This window comes from Mirounga angustirostris, unplaced genomic scaffold (genome assembly GCF_029215605.1).
Source record: "Mirounga angustirostris isolate CCGP_5_RB_7025 unplaced genomic scaffold, mMirAng1.0.hap1 SCAF_15, whole genome shotgun sequence".
Lineage (NCBI taxonomy): Eukaryota > Metazoa > Chordata > Mammalia > Carnivora > Phocidae > Mirounga > Mirounga angustirostris.
Genome location: NW_026991723.1, coordinates 66623932 through 66648799, shown reverse-complemented (window position 1 = coordinate 66648799; position 24868 = coordinate 66623932). Strand labels below are relative to the sequence as shown.

Here is a 24868-nt window from a genome sequence, read left to right as displayed (position 1 = left end):
CCTTTTGTTTCTTTTTGTTGTCTGATTGCTATGGCTAGGACTTCCAGTACTATGTTAAACAACAGTGGCAAGAGTGCACATCCCTGTCTTCTTCGTTAAGGGAAAAGCTCTCATTTTTTTCCCCATTGAAGATGATGTTAGCTGTGGGTTTTTCATAAGTGGCCTTTGTTATGTTGAGGTATGTTCCCTCTAAACCTACTTTGTTGAGGGTTTTTATCATGACTGGATGTTGTACTTTGTCAAATGCTTTTTCTGTGTCTATTTAAATGATCATATGGTTTGTATTCTTTCTCTTATTGATGTAATGTATCATGTTGATTAATTTGTGAATATTCAAGTATCCTTGCAACCCAGGAATAAATTCCACTTGATCATGGTGAATGATTTTTTTTAATGTATTGTTGGATTTGCTTTGCTAATATTTTGTTGAGGTTTTTTGCATCTATGTTCATCAGGGATATTGGCCTGTAGTTCACTTTTTCAGTGGTATCTTTATCTTGTTTTGGTGTCATGGTAATGCGGACCTCAGAATGAATTTGGAAGCTTTCCTCCCTTTTCTATTTTTTTTTAATAGTTTGAGAAGACTAAGTATTAACTCTTCTTTAAATGTTTGGTAGAATTCTCCTGTGAAGCTATCTGGTCTTGGACTTTTGTTTGTTGGGAGTGTTTGATTACTGATTCAACTTCTTGGTTGGTTATGTATTTGTTCAAATTTTCTGTTTCTTTCTTTTTTAATTTTGGTAATTTATATTTATATAAAATTTATATTTTAGTATTGATATCTGGAAATTATCCATTTCTTCCAGGTTGTCCAATTTGTTGGCATATAGTTTTTCATAATATTCTCTTAAAATTGTTTATATTTCTGTGGTGTTGGTTGTTATTTCTCCCTTCTCATCTGTGATTTTATTTCTTTGAGTCCTTTCTCACTTTTTCTTGATAAGTCTTGCTAGAGATTTATCAATTTTATTGATTTTTTCCAGGAACCAGATCCTGGTTTCATTGGTCTGTTCTATTGTTTCTTTTTTTCTTTCTTAAAAGATTTTATTTATTTGAGAGAGTGAGAGAGAGCATGAGAGGGAGCGGGTCAGAGGGAGAAGTAGACTCCCCGCTGAGCTGGGAGCCTGACCGCAGGACTCGATTCTGGGACTCTGGATCATGACCTGACCCGAAAGTGGTCACTTAACCAACTGAGGCACCCAGGTACCCCTTTTGTTTCTATATCATTTATTTTTGCCTTAATCTTTATTATTTGCTTCCTTCTGCTGGTTTTAGGTTTTGTTTCTTGTTCTTTTTCTAGCTCCTTTAGGTGTCAAATTAAGTTGTTTATTTGAGATTGCTGTAAACTTCCCTCTTAGAACCACAAAGGTTTTGAACTATTGTGTTTTCATTTTCATTTGCTTCCATATAGTGTTTTATTTCTTCCTTTATTTCCTGGTTGGCCCATTCATTGTTTATTAGCATGTTATTTAAGCTCCATGTATTTGTGGCCTTTCCAGATTTTTTTCTTGTGGTTGACATCTAGTTTCATAGCATTGTGGTCACAAAAGATGTTTGGTGACTTCAGTCTTCTTGAACTTGTTGAGGCTTGTTTTGTGTTCTAATGTGATCTATTTTAGAGAATGTTCCATGTGTACTTGAAAAGAATGTGTATTCTTCTGTTTTAGGATCGAATGTATAAATATATCTGTTAAATCCATCTATTCCAGTGTGTCATTCAAAGCCATTCTTTCCTTATGGATCTTCTGTTTAGATGATCTGCTCATTGATGTAAGTGGGATATTAAAGTTCCCTACTATTATTGTATTATTATGATTAGTTCTTTTATGTTTGTTATTAACTGTTTTATGTATTTGGGTGCTCCTATGTTGGTGCATAAATATTATAATTGTTGTATCTTCTTGTTGGATTGTCTCCTTTATTATTATGCAGTGTCTTTCTTTGTCTCTTGTTAACAGTCTTTGTTTTATTTTTATTTAAAATTTTTTTTTTAAATTTACATATAATGTATTATTTGTTTCAGGGGTATGGGTCTGTGATTCATCAGTCTTACACAATTCACAGCACTCACCATAGTACATACCCTCCCCAATGTACATCACCCAGCCACCCCATCCCTCCCACCCCCTCCACTCCAGCAACCCTCAGTTTGTTTCCTGAGATTAAGAGTCTCTTATGGTTTGTCTCCCTCTCTGGTTTCGTCTTGTTTCATTTTTCCCTCCCTTCCCCTATGACCCTCTGTCTTGTTTCTCAAATTCCTCATACCGTTGAGATCATATGATATGAGTCTTTCTCTGATTGACTTATTTTGCTTAGCATAATACCCTCTAGTTCCATCCATGTTGTTGCAAATGGCAAGATTTCATTTTTTTGATGGCTTCATAATATTCCATTGTATATATATATATATACACCACATCTTTATAGTCTTTGTTTTAAAGTCTATTTTGTCTGATATAAGTTTTGCTATTCTGGATTATTGGTTTTAAAACATATTTCTTTATCATTCAAAAATCATTGCAAAATATTTTTCAAATGAATTAATATTTTCATAACATTTTATCCTTTTAAAATAACTCTGTATATGTGATTTTACTTTTTCTGTTCACAATTTAATGTATTTCTATTATTCTCTTTATTTTTAAATGGGCTAACTAATGATTTATTTACGTACTGCTAGTTTTCCATGGATTCTATTGGATTAATTTTTCTGTTTTCTTAATAGCTTCTTTTGGTTCATTTGACAAATATTTATTTAAAGTGCTTATATATTTTCAGCATTGTTGAAGGAAATGGGGATATAGTATAGTATAAGATTGAGAAGTTCTCATGAGACTTACAGTTTACAAGCAGAAATACACAATACCTAAACAACTGATAACTAATATCATTATATATGTATGTAGTTCCATAAAAAAATAAAACTGAATCAAGTGCTAAAAGTGTCTTGAGTCTATGTCATTTTAGATAGAAACCTTTGCTGTTATTAACTTCTTCTGTTTCCCTGTTTTTGTTTCTATATATTAAAAAAAAGAATTAGCTTCTGTGTTTTTATACCTTTTAATAATTAATCTATTTACAACTACTGGTTCAAGAAGGAGATAACCTCAAGTTCAATTTCATTGTGTCTGGGATATTATTCTTGAAGATGCTAAGGAGAAGGAAGTATATAATATGCCACTGGATTCATTCCTCAGCTTTTCTCCATACCTATTAAGAGAATATGTAGGAGATAATTTATGATGATCTTTATGGGGTGACTGATGATCTTCAAGGGCTGGAGTGAGCAGGGAAGTGTTCATTATGATGTGTGTTTCACTTTGAGTTGACCTAAATCTTGCCCTGCCTCTTAAGTAAACTATGGTGCTCCTGTACTTTCAAAAGAAGATAAATATGAGGGGGGGCGGAGCAAGATGGTGGAGGAGTAGGAGACCTGGATTTCGTCTCCTCTCAGGAATTCAGCTGGATAGGGATCAAACCATTCTGAACACCTACAAACTCAACAGGAGATTGAAGAAAAGAAGAGTAACAACTCTCTCATCAGAAAAGCGACCACTTTCTGGAAGGTAGGACGTGTGGAGAAGTGAATCCCAGGCGATATTCGGGAGCATAGACAGAGGGGGAGGGGCCTCAGTCGGCCACTTCTGGCAAGTGATAGAGCCACGGAGCACAAAATCGGAACTTTTAAAAGTCTGCTCCGCTGAGGGACGTCACTCTGGTGGCTAAGCGGGGGGTGGAACCCTCTGGGACAGTGTGGTCTCAGGACCCTCGGGGTCACAGAAAGACCGGGGGTGCCTGAGTGTGGCAGAGATCCCAGGTATCGGAGCAGGGAAGCCAGCTGCAAAGGCAGAGCCCAGGTGCGGGCTCTCAGCTCAGGGTTGCCATAAACCGTGATCCGCGGCACAGTCCGGCCACTGCTCCTCCAGCAGGGACCCAACAAGCGGCAGATCCGGGGAGACTCACCTTCCTCCCCCGGGAGGAGCTGCATGGGAGTGCACCGCAGGGATCTGCTGGGTTTGGAGACTTCACACGGGGTCGGGTGCCAGAGATAGAAACGCGTGGTCACCGGCCGGGCGAGCACGGAGTGCGGCCAGAGACCGGGGAAATGGGAGTGACTGACGGCTTTTCTCTGGGGGCTCACTGAGGAGCAGGGCCCTGAGTTCTCGGCTCCTCCGGGGCGGAGATTGGGAGGCCGCCATTTTCACTCTCCGCCTCCAAAGCTGTACGGAAAGCTCGCAGGGAACAAAAGCCCTGGAGAGCAAACCCGAGCAGATTACTTAGCAGATTACATTTGGAAACAACGGCAACAGGCCCCTCCCCAGAAGATCAGCGAGAACAGCCAGCCAAGACCAAGTTTACAGATCAATGAGAACGGCAGAACTCCAGCGCTAGGGGACTACTGCACATAGAATTCATGGCTTTTTTACCATGATTCTTTAGTCTTTCAAAATTAAATTTTTTTTAACTGTCTTTTTGTCTTTTTATTTCTCTTTGAATTTTTCTTTTTCCCTTTTTCAACCAACATCTTATCAATCCCTTTTTTTAAAAAAAACATTTTTATTTTTCATTTTTAGAGTCATATTCTATCCCTTCATAGTAGTTACCCATATTATTGGCTTATATATATAAGTTGTTCTCTCTTTAACATTTTGAGATAGTTTCTTCTGACAGATTAAAATATACCCTAAATCTCTACTATATGGTGTTTTCTATTCCCCTGCCTGATCACATCCTCTCCCTTTTTTTTTTTCGTTTTCTTTTTTTAAATCCACTTCTTTCTTTTTTCAAACAACTTCTTATCAATTCCTTTTATAAAATTTTTTATAATTTCCATCTTTACAGTCATATTCCATCCCTTCATCATATCAACCCTTATTTTTGTACATACATAAGTTTTTCTTTCTTTAAAATTTTGGGAGGCACTTTCTTCTAAAAGACCAAATACACCCCAAATCTAGTGTGTGGCACTGATCTATATACCAGACTGATCATATTTGTCACATTCTGTTTTTTTGTTGTTGTTGTTGTTTTGTTTTATTTGTTTTTGTTTTTATCTTTATCTTTTTCTTTTTTCTCTCTTTCCCTTTCTTTTCCCACTGCTTCAGGTCTTTTCTGATTTGTTTAGAGTATATTTTCTGGGGACGTTATTACTCTGCTAGCATTTTGTTCTCTCATTAATCTATTCTCCTCTGCACAAAATGACAAGAAGGAAAAAATCACCTCAACAAAAAGAACAAGAGGTAGTACCGACTGACAGGGACCTACTCAATATGGACATTAGTACGATGTCAGATCTAGAGTTCAGAATCATCACTTTAAAGATACTAGCTGGGCTTGAAAAAAATATGGAAGTTATTAGAGAAACCCTTTCTGGAGAAGTAAAAGAACTAAAATCCAACTAAGTAGAAATCAAAAAGGCTATTAATGAGGGGCAATCAAAAATGGGGGCGCTAACTGTTAGAATAATTGAGGCAGAAGAGAGAATCAGTAATATAGAAGATGAAATGATGGAAAATAAAGAGATAAACAACTACTGGATCACGAGGGCAGAATTCGAGAGATAAGCGATACCATAAGATGAAATAACATTAGAATAATTGGGATCCCAGAAGAAGAAGAAAGAGACACAGGGGCAGAAGGTATAATGGAGCAAATTATAGCAGAGAACTTCCCTAATTTGGGGAAAGAAATAGGCATGAAAATCCAGGAAGCAGAGAGAACCCCTCTCAAAATCAATAAAAATAGGTCAACACCCCGACATCTCATAGTAAAACTTACGAGTCTCAGAGACAAAGAGAAAACCCTGAAAGCAGCTCGGGAGAAGAGATCTGTAACCTACAAGGGTAGAAACATTAGATTGGCAACAGACCTATCCACAGAGACCTGGCAGGCCAGAAAGGACTGGCATGATATATTCAGAGCACTAATGAGAAAAATATGCAGCCAAGAATACTCTATCCAGCTAGGCTGTCATTGAAAATTGAAGGAGAGATAAAAAGCTTCCAGGACAAACAAAAACTAAAGGAATTTGCAAACACAAAACCAGCCCTACAAGAAATCTTGAAAGGGGTCCTCTAAGCAAAGAGAGAGCCTAAAAGCAACATAGACCAGAAAGGAACACAGACAATATACGGTAACAGTCACCTTACAGGCAATACAATGGCACTAAATTCCTATCTTTCAATAGTTACCCTGAATGTAAATGGGCTAAATGCCCCAATCAAAAGACACAGGTTATCAGACTGGATGAAAACACAAGACCCATCGATATGCTGTCTGCAAGAGACTCATTTTAGAACCAAAGACACCCCCAGATTGAAAGTGAGGGGGTGGAAAACCATTTGCCATGCTAATGGACACCAAAAGAAAGCTGGGGTGGCAATCCTTATATCAGACAAATTAGATTTTAAACCAAAGACTGTAATAAGAGATGAGGAAGGACACTATATCCTACTTAAAGGATCTATCCAACAAGAAGATCTAACAATTGTAAATATCTATGCCCCTAACATGGGAGCAGCCAATTATATAAGGCAATTAATAACAAAAGCAAAGAAACATCGACAACAATACAATAATAGTGGGGAACTTTAACATACCCCTCACTGAAATGGACAGATCGTCTAAGCAAAAGATCAACAAGGAAATAAAGACTTTAAATGACACACTGGACCAAATGGACTTCACAGACATATTCAGAACATTCCACCCCAAAGCAATGGAATACACATTCTTCTCTAGTGCCCATGGAACATTCTCCAGAATCGATCACATCCTAGGTCATAAATCAGGTCTCAACCGGTACCAAAAGTTTGGGATCATTCCCTGCATATTTTCAGACCACAATGCTTTGAAACTAGAACTCAATCACAAGAGGAAAGTCGGAAAGAGCTCAAATACATGGAGGCTAAAGAGCATCCTACTGAAGAATGAATGGGTCAACCAGGAAATTAAAGAAGAATTAAAAAAATCATGGAAACCAATGAAAATGAAAACACAACTATTCAAAATCTTTGGGATGCAGCAAAGGCAGTCCTAAGAGGAAAGTATATAGCAATACAAGCCTTTCTCAAGAAACAAGAAAGGTCTCAAGTACACAACCTAACCCTACACCTAAAGGAGCTGGAGAAAGAACAGCAAATAAAGCCTAAACCCAGCAGGAGAAGAGAAATAATAAAGATCAGAGCAGAAATCAATGAAATAGAAACTAAAAGAACAGTAGAACAGATCAACGAAACTAGGAGCTGGTTCTTTGAAAGAATTAACAAGATTCATAAATCCCTGGCCAGACTTATCAAAAAGTATAGAGAAATGACCCAAATCAACAAAATCATGAATAAAAGAGGAGAGATCACAACCAACACCAAAGAAATACAACAATTCTAAGAACATATTATGAGCAACTCTATGCCAGCAAATTAGATAACCTGGAAGAAATGGATGCATTCCTAGAGATGTATCAGCTACCAAAACTGAACCAGGATGAAATAGAAAACCTGAACAGACCTATAACCACTAAGGAAATGGAAGCAGTCATCAAAAATCTCCCAACAAACAAAAGCCCAGGGCCAGATGGCTTCCCAGGGGAATTCTACCAAACATTTCAAGAAGAATTAATACCTATTCTTCTGAAACTGTTCCAAAAAATAGAAATGGAAGGAAAACTTCCAAACTCATTTTATGAGGCCAGCATTACCTTGATCCCAAAACCAGACAAAGACCCCGTCAAAAAGGAGAATTACAGACCAATATCCCTGATGAACATGGATGCAAAAATTCTCACCAAAATACTAGCCAATAGGATCCAACAGTACATTAAAAGGATTATTCACCACGACCAAGTGGGATTTATCCCTGGGCTGCAAGGTTGGTTCAACATCCGCAAATCAATCAATGTGATACAATACATTAAAAAAAGAAAGAACAAGAATTATATGATCCTCTCAATAGATGCAGAAAAAGCATTTGACAAAGTACAGCATCCTTTCTTGATCAAAACTCTTCAGAGTATAGGGATAGAGGGTACATACCTCAATATCATAAAAGCCATCTATGAAAAACCTACAGCGAATATGGGGAAAAACTGAGAGCTTTCCCCCTAAGGTCAGGAATGCGGCAGGGATGTCCACTATCACCACTGCTATTCAACACAGTATTGGAAGTCCTAGCCACAGCAATCAGACAACAATAAGAAATCAAAGGCATCCAAATTGGCAAAGAAGAAGTCAAACTCTCACTGTTTGCAGATGATATGATACTTTATGTGGAAAACCCAAAAGACTCCACCCCAAAACTGCTAGAACTCATACAGGAATTCAGTAAAGTGGCAGGATATAAAATCAATGCACAGAAGTCAGTGGCATTCCTATACACCAACAACAAGACAGAAGAAAGAGAAATTAAGCAGGCGATCCCATTTACAATTGCACCCAAAACCATAAGATACCTAGGAATAAATCTAACCAAAGAGACAAAGGATCTGTACTCAGAAAACTATAAAATACTCATGAAAGAAATGGAGGAAGACACAAAGAAATGGAAAAACGTGCCATGCTCATGGATTGGAAGAACAAATATTGTGAAGATGTCAATGCCACCTAGAGCAATCTATACATTCAATGCAATCCCCATCAAAATACCATCCACTTTTTTCAAAGAAATGGAACAAATAATCCTAAAATTTGTATGGAACCAGAAAAGACCCCGCATAGCTAGAGGAATGTTGAAAAAAAAAAGCAAAGCCGGCGGCATCACAATTCCGGACTTCCAGCTCTATTACAAAGCTGTCATCATCAAGACAGCATGGTACTGGCACAAAAACAGACACATAGATCAATGGAACAGAATAGAGAGCCAAGAAATGGACCCTCAACTCTATGGTCAACTCATCTTTGACAAAGCAGGAAGGAATGTGCAATGGAAAAAAGACAGTCTCTTCAACAAATGGTGTTGGGAAAATTGGACAGCCACATGCAGAAGAATGAAACTGGACCATTTCCTTACACCACACACAAAAATAGACTCCAAATGGTTGAAAGACCTCAATGTGAGACAGGAGTCCATCAAAATCCTAAAGGAGAACACAGGCAGCAACCTCTTTGACCTCAGCGGCAGCAACTTCTTCCTAGAAACATCGCCAAAGGCAAGGGAAGCAAGGGCAAAAATGAACTATTGGGACTTCATCAAGATAAAAAGCTTTTGCAAAGCAAAGGAAACAGTCAACAAAACCAAAAGACAACCGACAGAATGGGAGAAGATATTTGCAAATGACATATCAGATAAAGGGCTAGTATCCAAAATCTATAAAGAACTCATCAAACTCAACACCCAAAGAACAAAGAATCCAATCAAGAAATGGGCAGAAGACATGAACAGACATTTTTCCAAAGAAGACATCCAAATGGCCAACAGACACATGAAAAAGTGCTCAATATCACTGGGCATCAGGGAAATCCAAATCAAAACCTCAATGAGATACCACCTCACACCAGTCAGAATGGCTAAAATTAACAAGTCAGGAAACGACAGATGTTGACGGGGACGCGGAGAAAGGGGAACCCTCCTACACTGTTGGTGGGAATGCAAGCTGGTGCAGCCACTCTGGAAAACTGTATGGAGGTTCCTCAAAAAGTTGAAAATAGAGCTACCCTATGATCCAGCAATTGCACTACTGGGTATTTACCCCAAAGATACAAAAGTAGGGATCCGAAAGGGTATGTGCACCCCGATGTTTATAGCAGCAATGTCCACAATAGCCAAACTGTGGAAAGAGCCAAGATGTCCACCGACAGATGAATGGATAAAGAAGAAGTGGTATATATATACAATGGAATATTATGCAACCATCAAAAGGAATGAGATCTTGCCATTTGCAATGACGTGGATGGAACTGGAGGGTATTATGTTGAGTGAAATAAGTCAATCGAAAGACATGTATCATATGATCTCAGTGATATGAGGAATTCTTAATTGCAGGAAACAAACTGAGTGTTGTTGGAGTGGGGGGTGGGGTGGGATGGATGGGGTGACTGGGTGATAAACACTGGGGAGGGTATGTGCTCTGGTAAGCGCTGTGAATTGTGCAAGACTGTTGAATCTCAGATCTGTACCTCAAACAAATAATGCAATATATGTTAAGAAAAAAAAAAAGAAGAAGAAGGTAGCAGGAGGGGAAGAATGAAGTGGGGGAAATCGGAGGGGTAGACGAACCATGAGAGATGATGGACTCTGAAAAACAAACAGGGTTCTAGAGGGGAGGGGCATAGGAGGATGGGTTAGCCTGGTGGTGGGTATTCAGTAGGGCACATTCTGCATGGAGCACTGGGTGTTATGCACAAACAATGAATCATGGAACACTTCATCTAAAACTAATGATGTAATGTATGGGGATTAACATAAGAATTAAAAAAATAAATAAAAATTAATTAATTAATTAATTTAAAAAAAAGAAGATAAATATGAGGATTCAGGAATTTAACCCAATGTAAAAGCTTTTGAAGAACTTGGACTTCAAGGTTTTTCCAACATAACTGTCTGGTAGTGACGATGAGAAGGAAACATGAATTCAAGGATGTTCAGTTTATTGTGAGAGGAAGAATAGCATAATCATTAAGTGACTGGTTCTGGAGTCAAATTGCTTTGATCCTAGCTCTTGCATGTACCTGATTTGTAAACAACATAAGTCACTTAATCTCTCTTTACTAAGGTTGTTTGTTTGGAAAGTAGAGGAAGAAATATGGTTGATGAAACAGAATAAATTATTATGAATACCAATTCATAACATTATTGTTTGTATTAAATTACTACATGTAAGGAACTTAGGAGAGTGTCTAGAACACAGTAATAATTCAATAAATGTTCTGGATTATTATTAGTTATTACTTACTTTTAGTATTACTACTGCAGCCAGGAATCCTGTTTCATGAGAATTTTTGTTCATTCTTTATGATGCTGTCACCATAACACTTTGTAAGTAAGTCATTCTCTCTTGGAAGCGCTTGCTAACCCTCATTTCTCTGGCATTCAGAGTATTGCCTTTCTTCCCTGTTTAGTTAATTTTTCCTACCAAATAGTTCTCTTTCTCATTACAATGCAATTACTTATGGAGAGGCCATCTTTCTGTGGTGACGCCAAAGCCACTCTATACTGATATGCTTCTGTGTTATTTTGAGAGCATGTTGGAGCTGGTTAGGTAATCAGGTCTACTTCAGTCCTGAAAAGGAATCATCAATCCCTTCCATCTTCCTTGTGCAGGCTCCGATCTTTGAAAACAAAGTAATGGTTTTGCAAAGAAACAAGTTGCAAAGCCAGACTGAGGCAGACTCCTAATTTATTATAGACTCATGAAGCAACTCTTGCCCAGGCCCATACTGTTAAGGGAGCTTAGAAATGAACAAGATGTGGTTTCCAGTAAAACATTAAATATTAGAATGTGGCCTGCATGTCCATGGGAAGTGATTTTACCCATACCAATATATGTACTAACAAAGAAAGTAAACAGTTACCTAGTGTGAAAGGATTTCAGTCTAAAATGAAACAGGCATGTGCCCTCAGGAATAAAAAACTTAAGAACTGTGAGACTGATTCCCTGTGAATGCCTGACTTACAGAAAACTGGAATTTTCTCCCAACAATGAACATTTGCCAAGAATCTCTCCCCATCCTCAAGCAAGTGAAATTCCTACTTGGACTCCAGCCGAAACTTCCCGACTCCTTATGTTCCTTGTCCATAAATACAGCCTAACCCAAACCTTCAAAGGGCTCACCTGTGGTTTGCACAGTTTGAGTTTCCTAAATTGCAATTTATCTTCTATTCCTAATTAAACTTTCTGGTAATTCAGGCTTGGCTCAGTTTACCTCTTTATTTAGGTTGATGCTATATTATCTGGCCCCCTTTGGAACCTACAGATTTTACAGGGTTAGAGATCACTTGGGGGCTCATTAGCCTTATTCTGTTGTGAAAGAGATGGATAGAAAGGTTTTGGCCTTAATTCTCCAAGCAGCTGATACTGTGGAATGATGAGAAGAGTGATGATATTAAAGTCACATAGGGTGGAGTTTCATAGGAGTCATTGTGCCATCACCCAGTTGGAGATTCTAGGCCAGGTTGTTTCATTTCTTTGGACTTCAGTTTCTTTATTGGCATAAAATAGCCTATCATTAAATAATAAATTATGAATAAAAAGTATGATATAATTTGTAATCTCTATAAAACATCAATTTAATATGACTTACCATTGCATGGGTTCACATGCCACATAGTTTTGATTGTGTGTCCGAAGAAAGTTGTGCTATGTAAGACTTTTTCTTAATCTAGATAAGGTGACTTACAACTCCTTAAATTGTATGAACTTGGACATTTAATCTATGAGCTTTAGCTTCCTATCCATAAAATGGGACTAATACCTACTTCTTAGACTTATTGATAGAATCCAATGAAATAGCTATTAAGTACCAAGTACAGTGCCTGGCAAAGCACAATGAAAATCCTGCACAGTATTATTAGTCTGCCCTTCACTTTTTCTTTAATTTTCTCTCTACTTCTTATCTTCCCTAATTAGCCCAGAGACTATACCTTAATTATACACTAGGCTCTGGTTGTTTAACTTGGGAGATTTTCTTATCAAGACTGATTTTGGGGTTCTCTTAAAAGGGTATGAATGGATCAGGCCCAGAGGCTACCTAGGTTTTTTTTTGTTTTGTTTTTATAAGATTCACCTGTAAGTTTTGAGTTTATTATTGCCAAGATCTTTTTTTCTGATTTTATTTTCTCTCCTTTCCACTTCTTTCCCATCCTATCATTTGACAAATTAAAGTGTTCATCTTCACTATGGCAGTTGTTTTTCTGTGGCATACCACCCTGCTGGGATTTTTGGCAGCTGATGATCCACAGCTGTGTCCATCTGTGGCAATTTCTTTCAGCTGGAGAGAGCTGCTTTGCCCATGGATTTTACTCCTTCCTAGGGTCAGATTTTATCCAATGACTGTTCCATGTAGGGATACAAATGCCCTAGACCTTAGCCTCGATTTGGGATTTCTGTAAAGGACCATCAGTTTTAGAGATCACTGTGGGATTGGCTGAGGCTTCTGATCCTGGGTTGCAAATAACTTCCTTTCTGCACAGTCCTCTTCTCTTACCCTCTTATTGATGTTGTTTCTGAGGACATGCCCCAGTCAATCTCCAGTGGCAAATCTCTGTCTCAGAGTCGTTACCTGGGAAACCAGCTATGACAGTCTTACACAGCTTGTACCCCAATAGATTTACTTAGTAGGACTCATCTTGCTCATCAATTACACAGAAACTACAAGAGTAGAACAGTGTACATAAATTCCAATTGTTAGGCTCAGGTGTACTAGTTTTTGCGCCTTTCCTCCTTTGTATTAGGCTGAATAGGGAAATTATTGAACACACAGAAAGACCATTTTGGAAGATGAAACATGGGATGCTTGGGTGGCCCAGTCGGTTGGGTGTCCAACTCTTGGTTTCAGCTAAGGTTGTGATCTCAGGGTGTTGCGATTGAGCCCCACATCAGGCTCCACGCTCAGCCTGGGGTCTGCTTGGGTTTTTCTCTCCCTCTGCCCCTACTCCCTTCAAACAAACAAACAAACAAATAATCAATAAATCTTAAAAAAAAAAGATGAAAACTCTGTCTACACCAGTTGACATGCAGGTGCCCTTCCTTCAGGATTGCCTCTGTTTTCAGCACATCTGAAATCTCCATCCTTAACTTTTCACTCAAAATGAAGATCTTACTTTAGACATTGTCCAGAAAAGTTTTTGCCGCATGACCAGTTGACCATCTACTGGGCTGCCTACAAAGGAAGCCAACATGATGAAAACACAAATGTAATGGGCTCACTTGAGTCCAAGCTCTCCTTGACAATAAAAACAACATCAACAAAAGAGAAACTAATAGCACTTTCTAAAAATAGATTTATTTATTTATTTTAGAGAGAAAGAGAATGCAAGCAGGGGGAGGGGCAGAGGGAGAGAATCCTCAAACAGACTCCTGCTGAGCCGGGTACCCAATGCAGGGTGGATCCCAGGGCCCTGAGATCATGACCTGAGCCAAAATCAAGAGTCAGACACTTAACTGACTGAGCCACTCAGGTGCCCCTGAGACTAATTGCACTTTTAATTTTATTTGTAAATTTATTCAAATACATCATGCATAAAAGAAATTATGCCTAACATACATGCAGACTGTATAATAGGATAAACATATATTTAAAAATTGAGGAGAAAGTAAATTAGTAGTGTAAAGTTTGAAAACAAACATGTATAACAAATTCTTTCACATTTTCAGAATATTTGTCACAATCTCTTCTCGAGCATCCTACATGTAAATTAAGAGATGGAGACAAGATCAAACATAAGGTTTGCAGGCCCATAAAGTTGTTTTCACTAAGGTCAAAGGGAGTTTTGTTCTTGTAGGATTTTAGAACTTTAAATTGATAATAAAAAAGATGAAATTAAAAAAAAAACTGAACCCCCAAGAGCTTTCTGTTTATTGCATACTAACCATTCTTCCTAAATAGGGGAGTAGAGATATCCAATCATGGAGTGCTAAGAGATACCCTGTTTTGGATCTAGCTGAAAAATCTTCCTTTGTTGTCATCTGGTTTCTATACTTTAATCTTATCAACTTCAATGACCTTTCCTTTGACTCCATATTAGAAATTGATTTTCATGGCCAATCCTCATATTTCATCATTAACCAGAATTATTTTACTTCCAAGTCTTCAGCTTCTCAACCTATTACTGCTGACATACTCCATATGGACAGATGCCAACATATAGCTCTGTGAGGTAGCCAAAGGGTAACTTTTAAGTCCAGACATTTGAGTCACTATAGCTCTAGCTATTACTCTCTCCTATGTACACATATTTTCAAGCTCTGAAGGTAGGCCCAATTTTTCTCAAATTCCTCTGCATTTGAATTCTCAAATTCCATCTGAATGCCTACTAATACCATTACACAAGATATTTAATAAGAAAAATGAAGACACATATTAAATGGGAGAAGTGAAACAAAAAACAAAACAGTTGTAGAAAGAATATATCATGAAAAAGTAGTTTTAGACAGTTTGATTTGGGTTGAATTAGTGTTGCAGTTTCATTTAGTAATATTACCTATTTTAATAGAGCTGTAGCATGTAAAATAAATTGGTATAACCCCTTTTGAAAGTAATTTGGGGATATATTTCAAGAACTATAAAACTTTTCTATTGAGAGCCATAAAATTGTTCATTGCCTTTGATGAAGTAAAGCCACTCCTAGGAATTTACTCTAAGATTTCATCAAAAAGAAGGGAAAATCAAACACAGGAAGATATTTATTTCAGCATTAGTGATAATAGACACTGATTAGAAACACTCCTGAATAGAGGAATGATTAGGATAGATATTTTTAATTCATGTAAGTAAATATATAGCTACTAAAATGATAGTTAAATACAGAATGACAACTGTGTGACAGGGTGGACAGTTGTGGGCCCAGATCTATAATTGGACACAGAGAATGGAGAGGCCTCACTATCATCTGTCACCCCTGCATCATGACAGGTAAAGATCTTTAATACTGACTATTGCTGATATGATGTCCCAGGGCTCAACCTCTTATCTTATTATCTATACTCACTACCTTGGTGATCTTATCCAGTCTCTTGATTTTAAAAAACATTCATATGCTGATGACTCCCAAATTGATATCCCTGTCCCAGACTTCTGCTCTAAACGTGAGACTTGTACATTCACTCTTCAGCATTGTTGTCATATTTAATAGACATTTTGCACCTAGTGTCTACAATGAATGCCTGGTATTCTGCCACAGATCTACTCCGACTATACCTTTCTTCTTTCAATGAGTTCCACCTCTATCCTTTTCCACTTTTCGGTCTGAAAACCTTGAAGTCATCTTTGGTGCTTCTTTTCCTCTTCACCCATATCCTTTGGGAAATCCTGTTGGCTCTGCTTTGTCAGTGTATCCAGAATTTGACTGTTGCTCCCTTCTCTGTAACTGTCACTCTGGCCTGGGGCTAAAATTACTACAATAGGTTTCCAAAGTCTTCCTGACTCTAAAATTACCCCTGTAGACTGATCTTAACACAACATGCAGATGACATTTTAAGAAAACTTTTAATAATACTATGGTATTCAAATGTGATTCACATCTTAAAGGAGAGAGCTATAGATGCCAAATTAAGGTCTCAAACTTGGCTTTTCTGACTCTAGCTTCTAGGATCATTCTGCTGTTATTGTCCTTTACTGATAAGAGATCTTGCTAAAGTGATAAAGTTAAAAAAAAAAAAACACCTAAGCATATTTAAATCACCTTTAAAATATCTCATCCCTCCAGTATATTTAGAATATATTTTTTTCAGGGGTGCGCCTGGCTGGTTCAGCCGGTAGAACATGTGACTCTTGATCTTGGGGGTTGTAAGTTTGAGCCCATGTTGGGTGTAGAGATTACTTAAAAATAAAATCTTAAAAAAAAAAAAGAATATACTTTTCAAATTAAATTGATGAATTTGTTTTTTAACATTTTTCTCTATACAAAGAAAGCTGCAGCAGACAAAACAGAATGAAACCTTGCATTTAAACAGCTTTTTTTTTTGAACAGAGTCCCAAGGGTTTTGCACTCAAACTTTTCACATCTTTAAATGGACTCTTCCCTGGTACTTTATAATGAAGCTCTGGCAGACAACACATATTTTCCCTAAATTCTGATCAATTCTGAAGTGGGATATTCTATGTCCTTGGTACTTAACACATCTCTCCCCTCCCTGCTCCCATTCTAAAAGCATTAGGTAATAGGGTTCAGTCTCTTCCATTTAATGCTCTGAATCAGAATTTTCACCATTCTCATATGATGATATTGACTGGGCCTTATAAAACATACAGATGAACAGATCTCTTCCCTGGAAATGCTTTTTAATTTTTTTTCCTTTCCAGATTTTATTTAAATTCAAGTTAGTTAACATATAGTGTAGTATTAGTTTCAGGGGTAGAATTTAGTGATTTATCACCTGCAAGTAACACCAACTGCTCATTACAAGTGCCCGCCTTAATGCCTATCACCCATTTAGCCCATCCCTCCACCCACCTCCCCTCCAGCCACCCTCAGTTTGTTCCCTATAGTCAAGAGTCTCTTATGGAGATCTCTCCCCTGGAAATTCTGACTTGATGGATCTAGGTTGAGCATGAACATGATATTTTAGGCAAGCATTCCAGATGATCTTAATTTTTAGAATTGTTCAGTAAAGTTTCTGGATAACTTAAAACAAGTAAAGTAGCACAGGTATTAGTATGTTCTTTGGTTATGGGAAATTACTGAAATGAAAAATAAAAGACCACATTAGAAATCATGTAAAATCTTATTAACCTGAAAAAAAAAAAAACCTTTAATCAGACAGACATTTAGAAATCTAGTGGCATGGTAAGTTCCCATTTCCTGGGTGATTGCAAAGGCAAGTGTTTCCTCTGAGCTCACATGAATATATTTAAAAGTAGTACATGGGTGTGGGTCATAGTGAGACACTCCTTAAGAACTTGGAATCATGGTTGCTCTCTGAAAGTTAAAATAGTAAGTTTTCCACAAAGAGCTAAAGTTACTCATCTGTTGAAATTAAGCACCCGTGTGGGTGAAACATCCAAGGACACTGAATATGAATATTGCAGAGTGTGACCTGCATGTTACCTCAGAGAAGTAGGACTGGAATATGATGCAATTTTGTAAGCTTCATTCTAATTAACTATTTCTCCTCTTGATGAAGAATGTTGTAGCAGCGGAGGCTGTTCATCATGGAATATAGAATAATGAAGAAGTAATCAAAATACAATTCAAGATTACATATGCACTTCCAGTTTTGGAAGACAGCAAACAAAACATACTGGAACCATGCAGAAGTTTACTCTATCCTGGATCTAGTTGTTTAGACAAGATGACGCTTGCAAAAGGCCCTGAAATCTGAGGACCTTCTCTAGGCCTATGGTGATCCAACTAAGTGGGATAAGGCCATTTTATTGGGTTTTGCCTATGGACAGCTGGTTGGCTTACTTCACAGGCAATAATTAGCTAATCCACATTCCTCAGAAACAGTGATAGACAAAAGTTATTGAAGAAGATATCATATGACTTCTGGAACTAATGAGGCATAAGCCTTTAATTTCAATACCTTATTTATAGATTTTCTTTTCACCCATATAAACAAATAAGATGAATATGAATAGGCTCAATGTTTGTGATTACTTGAAATCGGTGTTTGTTGTAAATAATTATAGAGATTGGGTAGGTAATAGGGTTAAGATTCTTTCCTCCCTTTTTTTTTTTTTTAAAGATTTTATTTATTTGACAGAGAGAGCACAAGCAGAGGGAGAGAGAGGGAGAAGCAGGTTCCCCGCTGAGCAAGGAGCCCGATGTGGGACTCGATCCCAGGACCCTGGGATCATGACCTGGGCCGAAGGCTAAGCCGCTTAGCCACCCAGGCGTCCCTCTTTCCTCCTTTTTAATCAAATAACAGCATCACACTGTAGTCATTGTTGTCTGGTAGTGAAATGTATAAATAAGGATGAAAATTAGAATAACTATGCTGTTTTTATTTATGATACAAATTCCCAGTTCCTACCTTTGGAGAGATTCTGAATTAATAGCATTGGGCATCTATTATCTGAGAAAGAAAAAAGTTATATATACTCATATATACTAAGGGTACTTGTATTAAGAACCAACACAGGGGTGCCTGGGTGGCTCAGTCGTTAGGCGTTTGCCTTTGACTCAGGTCATGATCCCAGAGTCTTGGGATCGAGCCCCGCGTCCGGCTCCCTGCTCGGCGGGAGGCTTGCTTCTCCCTCTCCCACTGCCCCTGCTTGTGTTCCTGCTTTAGCTGTCTCTCTCTGTCAAATAAATAAATTAAATTAAAAAAAAAAAAAACACAGCACAGTTCCTGCTCTGAATTTTTTTTCCCCAAGTTTCCATCATTGGCCCATTCACTCTCAACAATAATTCCTTGCAAACTCTGACTTGTTCAGGGTGAGACCTTCTGCAATAATTATCTATAATTGTTCCACCTTCTCTAAATCTGAAACTCGGGAAGATTATATCTATACTAGCAAGAGTCACTTGTTCCACATAATAAAGTCATCAGCCATGTATGTCCAAAAATATCTCTCTTATACAGAGGAAAGGAAGTTATGTGTACACATGGGTTTCATTATTCCCCAGCCCCAGTGAAGGTGGAAAAGACAAACTCATCAATATACAATATTAATAAAATTACAGTTTATGTAATTTTGCTCACATATAATAAACATATCCATGAATGTTTCCCCACAATATGTGTGTACATTCATAAATCATTTCTTTTGCAATGTAATCTCTACAGGGTAGGAATCTTTTCTTTTTCAGCCTTAATGGGTCAATTTAGCATGCTCTAAATAGTAACATGGTACATGTATGTGTTGATTAATTCACTGAGACATTCAAAGTTTAATATGAGAATATTCTGACCTTATTACCATAGATATTTCAAGATGTCCCAAAAGCTATTTCTTTACTCCACTTCATATGCAGGATTACAATTGTACAAACCCTTGTTGTGATATCTTTGCACATACATAGACATTTATTCATCCCTCACATACACATCCATCCCAAATAAACAAAATCAATCATGCTATAGTTCATTAAATCTGAAACCATATTTTTCACATTTTAACATTTAGAAACTAGGAAATGTTCTAAAATTGATAGTGTCTTGGTTTTATGAATTAAGACATACCTCAAATTGTATCAACACTTATGAAAAAAACCTATTTCTTCATAAATTCAGATATAATTGCAAATCGTATAAGGAGAAATTATTTCCAAATTTAATAGGCCTAAAATTTTATACTCTTGGGGTATTAGTTATTGGCATGGTGATGCTAGAGTTGACTCTTAGATGTATAGCAAGTCAAACAGGAAACAATAATAAATTGTATAATTTTAATGTTATATTAATATTCAATGAATGTTAAATACTTTTCTGGAAACAATTCATTCTGCCTAAGTGATTCATTAATTTCAGGAGCTTTATTTACAAGACAAATCAAGATATTAAACTTAGTGTTGAACTATCAAAACTGAGTATTTTCCAAAGTTTGGTTTATACCAACTATTTTGCAGCTTTCTGGATAATCTTGGAGATTATTCAGATGAGTCTGCTTGCTCCAATATTATTGAGGGCAGAAATTAACACAGTACTAAAAGGATTTCTAAACAGCAGTTTTTTCACAGCTGCTTTTACCTCTTTGTTCCGTAGACTATAGATGATAGGATTCAACATGGGGGTTAATCCAGCATATACCAAAGCTATAAATTTATCTATTTCCTGTGAATCTACAGCCGAGGGCTTCAGGTACATGGAGAGAGCTGTCCCATAGAACAAAACCACCACAGTCAGGTGGGCTGTGCATGTTGAAAAGGCTTTGCTTTGACCATCCACTGAGCTGATTCTCAGGATGTTGGAGAGAATGAATGCATAAGATATGCAAATTAGAAGCATTGTCATGGGAAGGAGAAGTATGGTGATCACCAGCATGATTAATTCCACCACGGAGGTGTCCACACAAACCAGTTTCAAGACAGCCAGAATTTCACAAGCGAAATGATTGATTGTGTTATGGCCACACAGAGAGAGCTGCAGCACAGACACTGTTTCCACCAGGGTGGTGAGGCAGCCTGTCACCCAGGAGCCAGCCACAATCTGCACACAGACGCTCTTGTTCATGATGATGGGGTACCTCAGGGGGTTGCAGATGGCCACATACCGGTCATAAGCCATCATGGACAGGAGCACACACTCAGTGGAACCCATGGCAAGAGAAAAGTACATCTGAGCAGCACACCCTAAGAATGAGATGGTGTTTTTCCCTGAAACAAAGTTTGCCAGCATTGGAATAAAAGCAGAAGAGGTGTACCAGATGTCTAAAAAGGAGAGGTTGCTGAGGAAGAAGTACATGGGTTTGTGTAGGTGGGAATCCAGGACAGTGATGGAGATCAGAATTATATTACCCAGCAGGGTGATCAAGTACATCAGCAAGCACAGCACAAACACAATGACCTCAACTTTGGGGTAGTGGGAAAATCCCAGGAAGAAAAAAATTGTTACAGATGTCAAATTTGCCTGGAACATTTTATTATGTTATATTCATTTATGTATATGCATAGAAAGATTAACATCACATGTTATATCTAAAACATAAGATTGTCTCCCTTCATATTTTCTGGCATTTTTTTCTTCATATGAACTTGTAGTCTATGTAGTTAAATGCTTCTCTAGCTTGGTGATAGTATTAGTAATATATGTTTGAAGGAATTTGTCATTAATTAGGAAAATTTCAAGCAGGAAGTCAACAGATAAATCTTCAAGCTGTTATTTTTGATACAATATTTTTTTTGGCAGTGTTGGGAAGGGGGAGGTTTATTTCATAAACATCATGAGAGATTGAGGAAAGAAATAATCTTATGCATTCTTTCTTTTTCTGAAACCACATTTATAACTGATCTATGGATAAGTCATCCATTTACCTGAACCATTGGAATGATTTTCTTCCCCTAGTTTGGTAACAGTCTTCTTACTTAGGAACTGTTCTGCTTTCCAAGCTCATCATTTCTTCTGTCACCCTTAGAGTTCTGTCCAAAATTATTTGGGACATTCAGTGAGAAAAAAAAATACAAATTTCTGCAGTCATACATTAATTACTGAAAGCCTTGAACTTTCAACACAGGTCTGCAGTTTCCATCTCAAACCCAGGAAGATGATGACAGATATTCTCATGGTGGTAGACCTATATAAAAATTTCTTTCATATAGCCAGAGTTGCCCTGGCATCTATGCTCCAGAAACATCCTCCAAAGGACCAGCTATTGGCACTGTAAGGCAATTTAAGTTTTTTGTTGCTTGTGAGAAGTTTCCAATTCATACAGCAAATTAAAGTTAGAAATCTATTTGTACAATATTAAAATTCTGAAACTCCAGGGATAATGTCCCATAGATCCAATTATAGTCAGTAGCTTGTCTGTTCTAATTGCAGTGTTGTTCAAACAAGAAATAAACATGTTCCTGTCTACACTGTCTTTGGGAAGGTGAACTTTGCTTCTGATTGTGTTGTAAAATAAGTCAAGCTGGCTAATTTAAATAAAGTTAATGAGAATAAATATTGTTGGCAGTTTCTCCTTTAGATTGAAGGACATTCATAATATGTACAATATGAAGTTATACTTGATGTGGAGGACTTCATAATATGTACAATATGAAGTTATACTTGATGTGGAGCCCACCGAAGATGGAAGAAGGAAAGCTTAAGTAACTCTTCCATTGCTCATCATAGCTCAAAAATAAGATAAGAGTAAATGTTCTTCATAGAACGTGAAGGGCCAATTTGTTTAAAGAACACTTCTTTCAAGGTAGAACCATTTTGAGAAGATAGCTTCACTATATAAAGGCATCTTGATCCTTCAGAAATCCAGTGAATGCTCTATTTATTTGAGTGATTTTTATAATCTCTGTTCACAATTTTCTGTTTTCTGAGTGAAAGACTGATGGTGAATAGTTCGTGGTAGGGTGGAGAAAACATGCTGTCAGTTTCATCACTCTGCAATTGTGATAGGATGCCTTATTTTTTAATAACAGATTATAACCATGACTATTACTAAATTGCTTATATCACATCAAATATGTTCTCCTTCTCAGAGAAGGTTATAAATTTGAACTATTGCCAAGATTAAACAACAACAACAACCAGAAATCCCCTCCTCATTGTTTGATTGATTACAAACAGAATGTAGCCTTAAGGTCTTCTATTTACTCTGCTCCCATAGGGATATAACCTTCAAGGCTCTGGGATGATTCACATCTTTTTTTTTTTTTCTTCACATCTTTAACAATAGGACAGCTTGGTGCACAGGAAAGGCTAAGTAATTAGTGCTACAAATACCTTCCACCATTTCCTTTTTGTCATCTAGGGAAAGTTGGTGATCCTTATTGAGATTCGGCTTATTTGTAAAAGAGCAATGATAATATTTCTTTATCAGGGTTGTTATGAGGAGTAGAGATATTTTATGTAAAGCAACTTACATAGTACCTAATATATAGTAGGTACTTGAAGATTTTAGATTTTTCTCTCTTCTACAGTTTTCTGTTTGTTTCTTGAATCCTCTTCCTTTCTTGTATTTACTTCCCCTTCTCATTGTTTCCTTCCTTGTTTGGCTATAGCAATGTTCTTGCCTTTCTCCTCTCATTTAGACAAGATTCACTGCAGCCATAATACAAATGGTTGAAGCAAAAGGAAGAAGAGGCTGACATCTGGCCCCAGAGTCCCATTTCCCTCTGAATTCCTTTATCCAATACAATTCCCAGCTTACTTGTTCGATTTCTGTAGGCCAAGGCCTATGAGGCTGGAAGTAAATAATTTAGGCTGACCTCATTATGCCTAGAAGAGAACTGTACTTTAGGGCTTCCCCACAAATATCTAGAGGGAAGCAGTAACTAAGACTGAGGAAGGTTGCTGATCTGACTCCCCCACTATGTATAAAGCACAAACCACACTTCTGCTTTGGAGATACCTCAAAGCACATTGAAAAGAAGAGAAATTCTGAACCTCCATGGAAAAATTCAAACCCTACTTATGATAAAATAAAATGCTCTCAGCAAGCTAGCAATAAAAGGATACTTCCACAGGGACATCAGCAAGATGGTGAAATAGTACTTTTCAGAGCTTGTACTCTCACAGAAGCATAAGTTTGAACAATTATCCACAAATGAAAATACCTTTACAAGAGCTAAGGATTTCAGATGAGAGTTATGGATTGGTAAATACTTCCAGATCTCCACTGAACCCGAGCCCAGAAATAAGAAAAGACACATTGAAGAGGGTAAGAACAACATGTTCCCATTACCAATGTCATCCTTTCCTCAAGCCTGAGCAGTGCAATGCATAGAGACACTGTAGGGGCAGGAAGAGTGAAGTAGTATCCAACATTGCTGTGAACCCCAACACAGGGCGCCCAAGCTCACTCCCCCCAGAACAACACTCCTGGCCACCACAGTGCTAGGTCAGGCCCTGAGGCCCCAGGCTGAATGCCTGCCCTTGTGGATGTAGCTTCCATGTCTACCCCAGTGTGAAGCAGGCAGCTGCAGCCCCAACATATAGGTCAGCCCCTGATGATTATCACAATAGATGCAGAAAAAAGTATATGATAAAATTCAACACCATTTTATGATAAAAATTCTCAACAAACTATAAAGAATGTACTTCAATATAATAAAGGCCACATGTGACAAGTCTACAGCTAACTTCCTAAGTGAAAAGCTGAAAGCTTTTCCTCTACGACCAGGAACAAGACAAGGGTGCCCACTCCTGCCATTTCTATTCAGTATAGTGCTGGAGGTCATAGCAAGAGCAGTTAGACAAGAAAAAGAAATAAAAAACTGGAAAGGAAGAATGAATATTGTCTGTGTTTGCAGATGGCATTTTCTTATATATAGAAAACCCATTAAGACTCCACCAAAAAAACTGTTAGAACTAATAAACACATTCAGTAAAGTTGCAGGATACGAGATCAATGTACAAAAGTCTGTTGCATTTCTATTCATAATAATGAACTATCAGAAAGGGATATTAAGAAAACAATCCCACTTATAATAGCATTAAAATAATAAAATACTTAGGAATAAGTTTAACCAAGGAGGTGAAATATATGTACACTAAAAATTAAAGAGATTGATTAGAGAAATTGAAAAAGATGCAAATAAATGGAAAGATATCCATACTCATGGATTGGAAGAATTAATTTTGTTAAAATGTCCATACCACCCAAAGAAATCTACA

The 24868-nt window shown here is 37.4% G+C and overlaps 1 protein-coding gene across 1 annotated transcript; it reads right to left on the bottom strand.

Annotated features, from left to right (window-relative positions):
* Positions 1–16886: 16886 nt before the first annotated feature.
* Positions 16887–21172, bottom strand: LOC123849405 (olfactory receptor 13F1). Its single transcript, XM_045881997.1, has 2 exons — positions 20259–21172; positions 16887–16911 (listed from the first exon to the last, which is right to left on the bottom strand). Exons 1-2 carry the CDS (start codon positions 21170–21172, stop codon positions 16887–16889), a joined length of 939 nt encoding a protein of 312 aa, XP_045737953.1.
* Positions 21173–24868: the final 3696 nt, after the last annotated feature.

Excerpts from the sequence above, each read along its gene's own strand:
- LOC123849405 (XM_045881997.1), bottom strand. The coding sequence starts at position 21,172 with ATGTTCCAGGCAAATTTGACATCTGTAACAATTTTTTTCTTCCTGGGA. Across the intron at positions 16,912-20,258 it reads GCAGCTGTGAAAAAACTGCT|ATCTGTTCATCTGTATGTTT; the intron begins GTTTAGAAATCC and ends TCCAGGGAAGAG.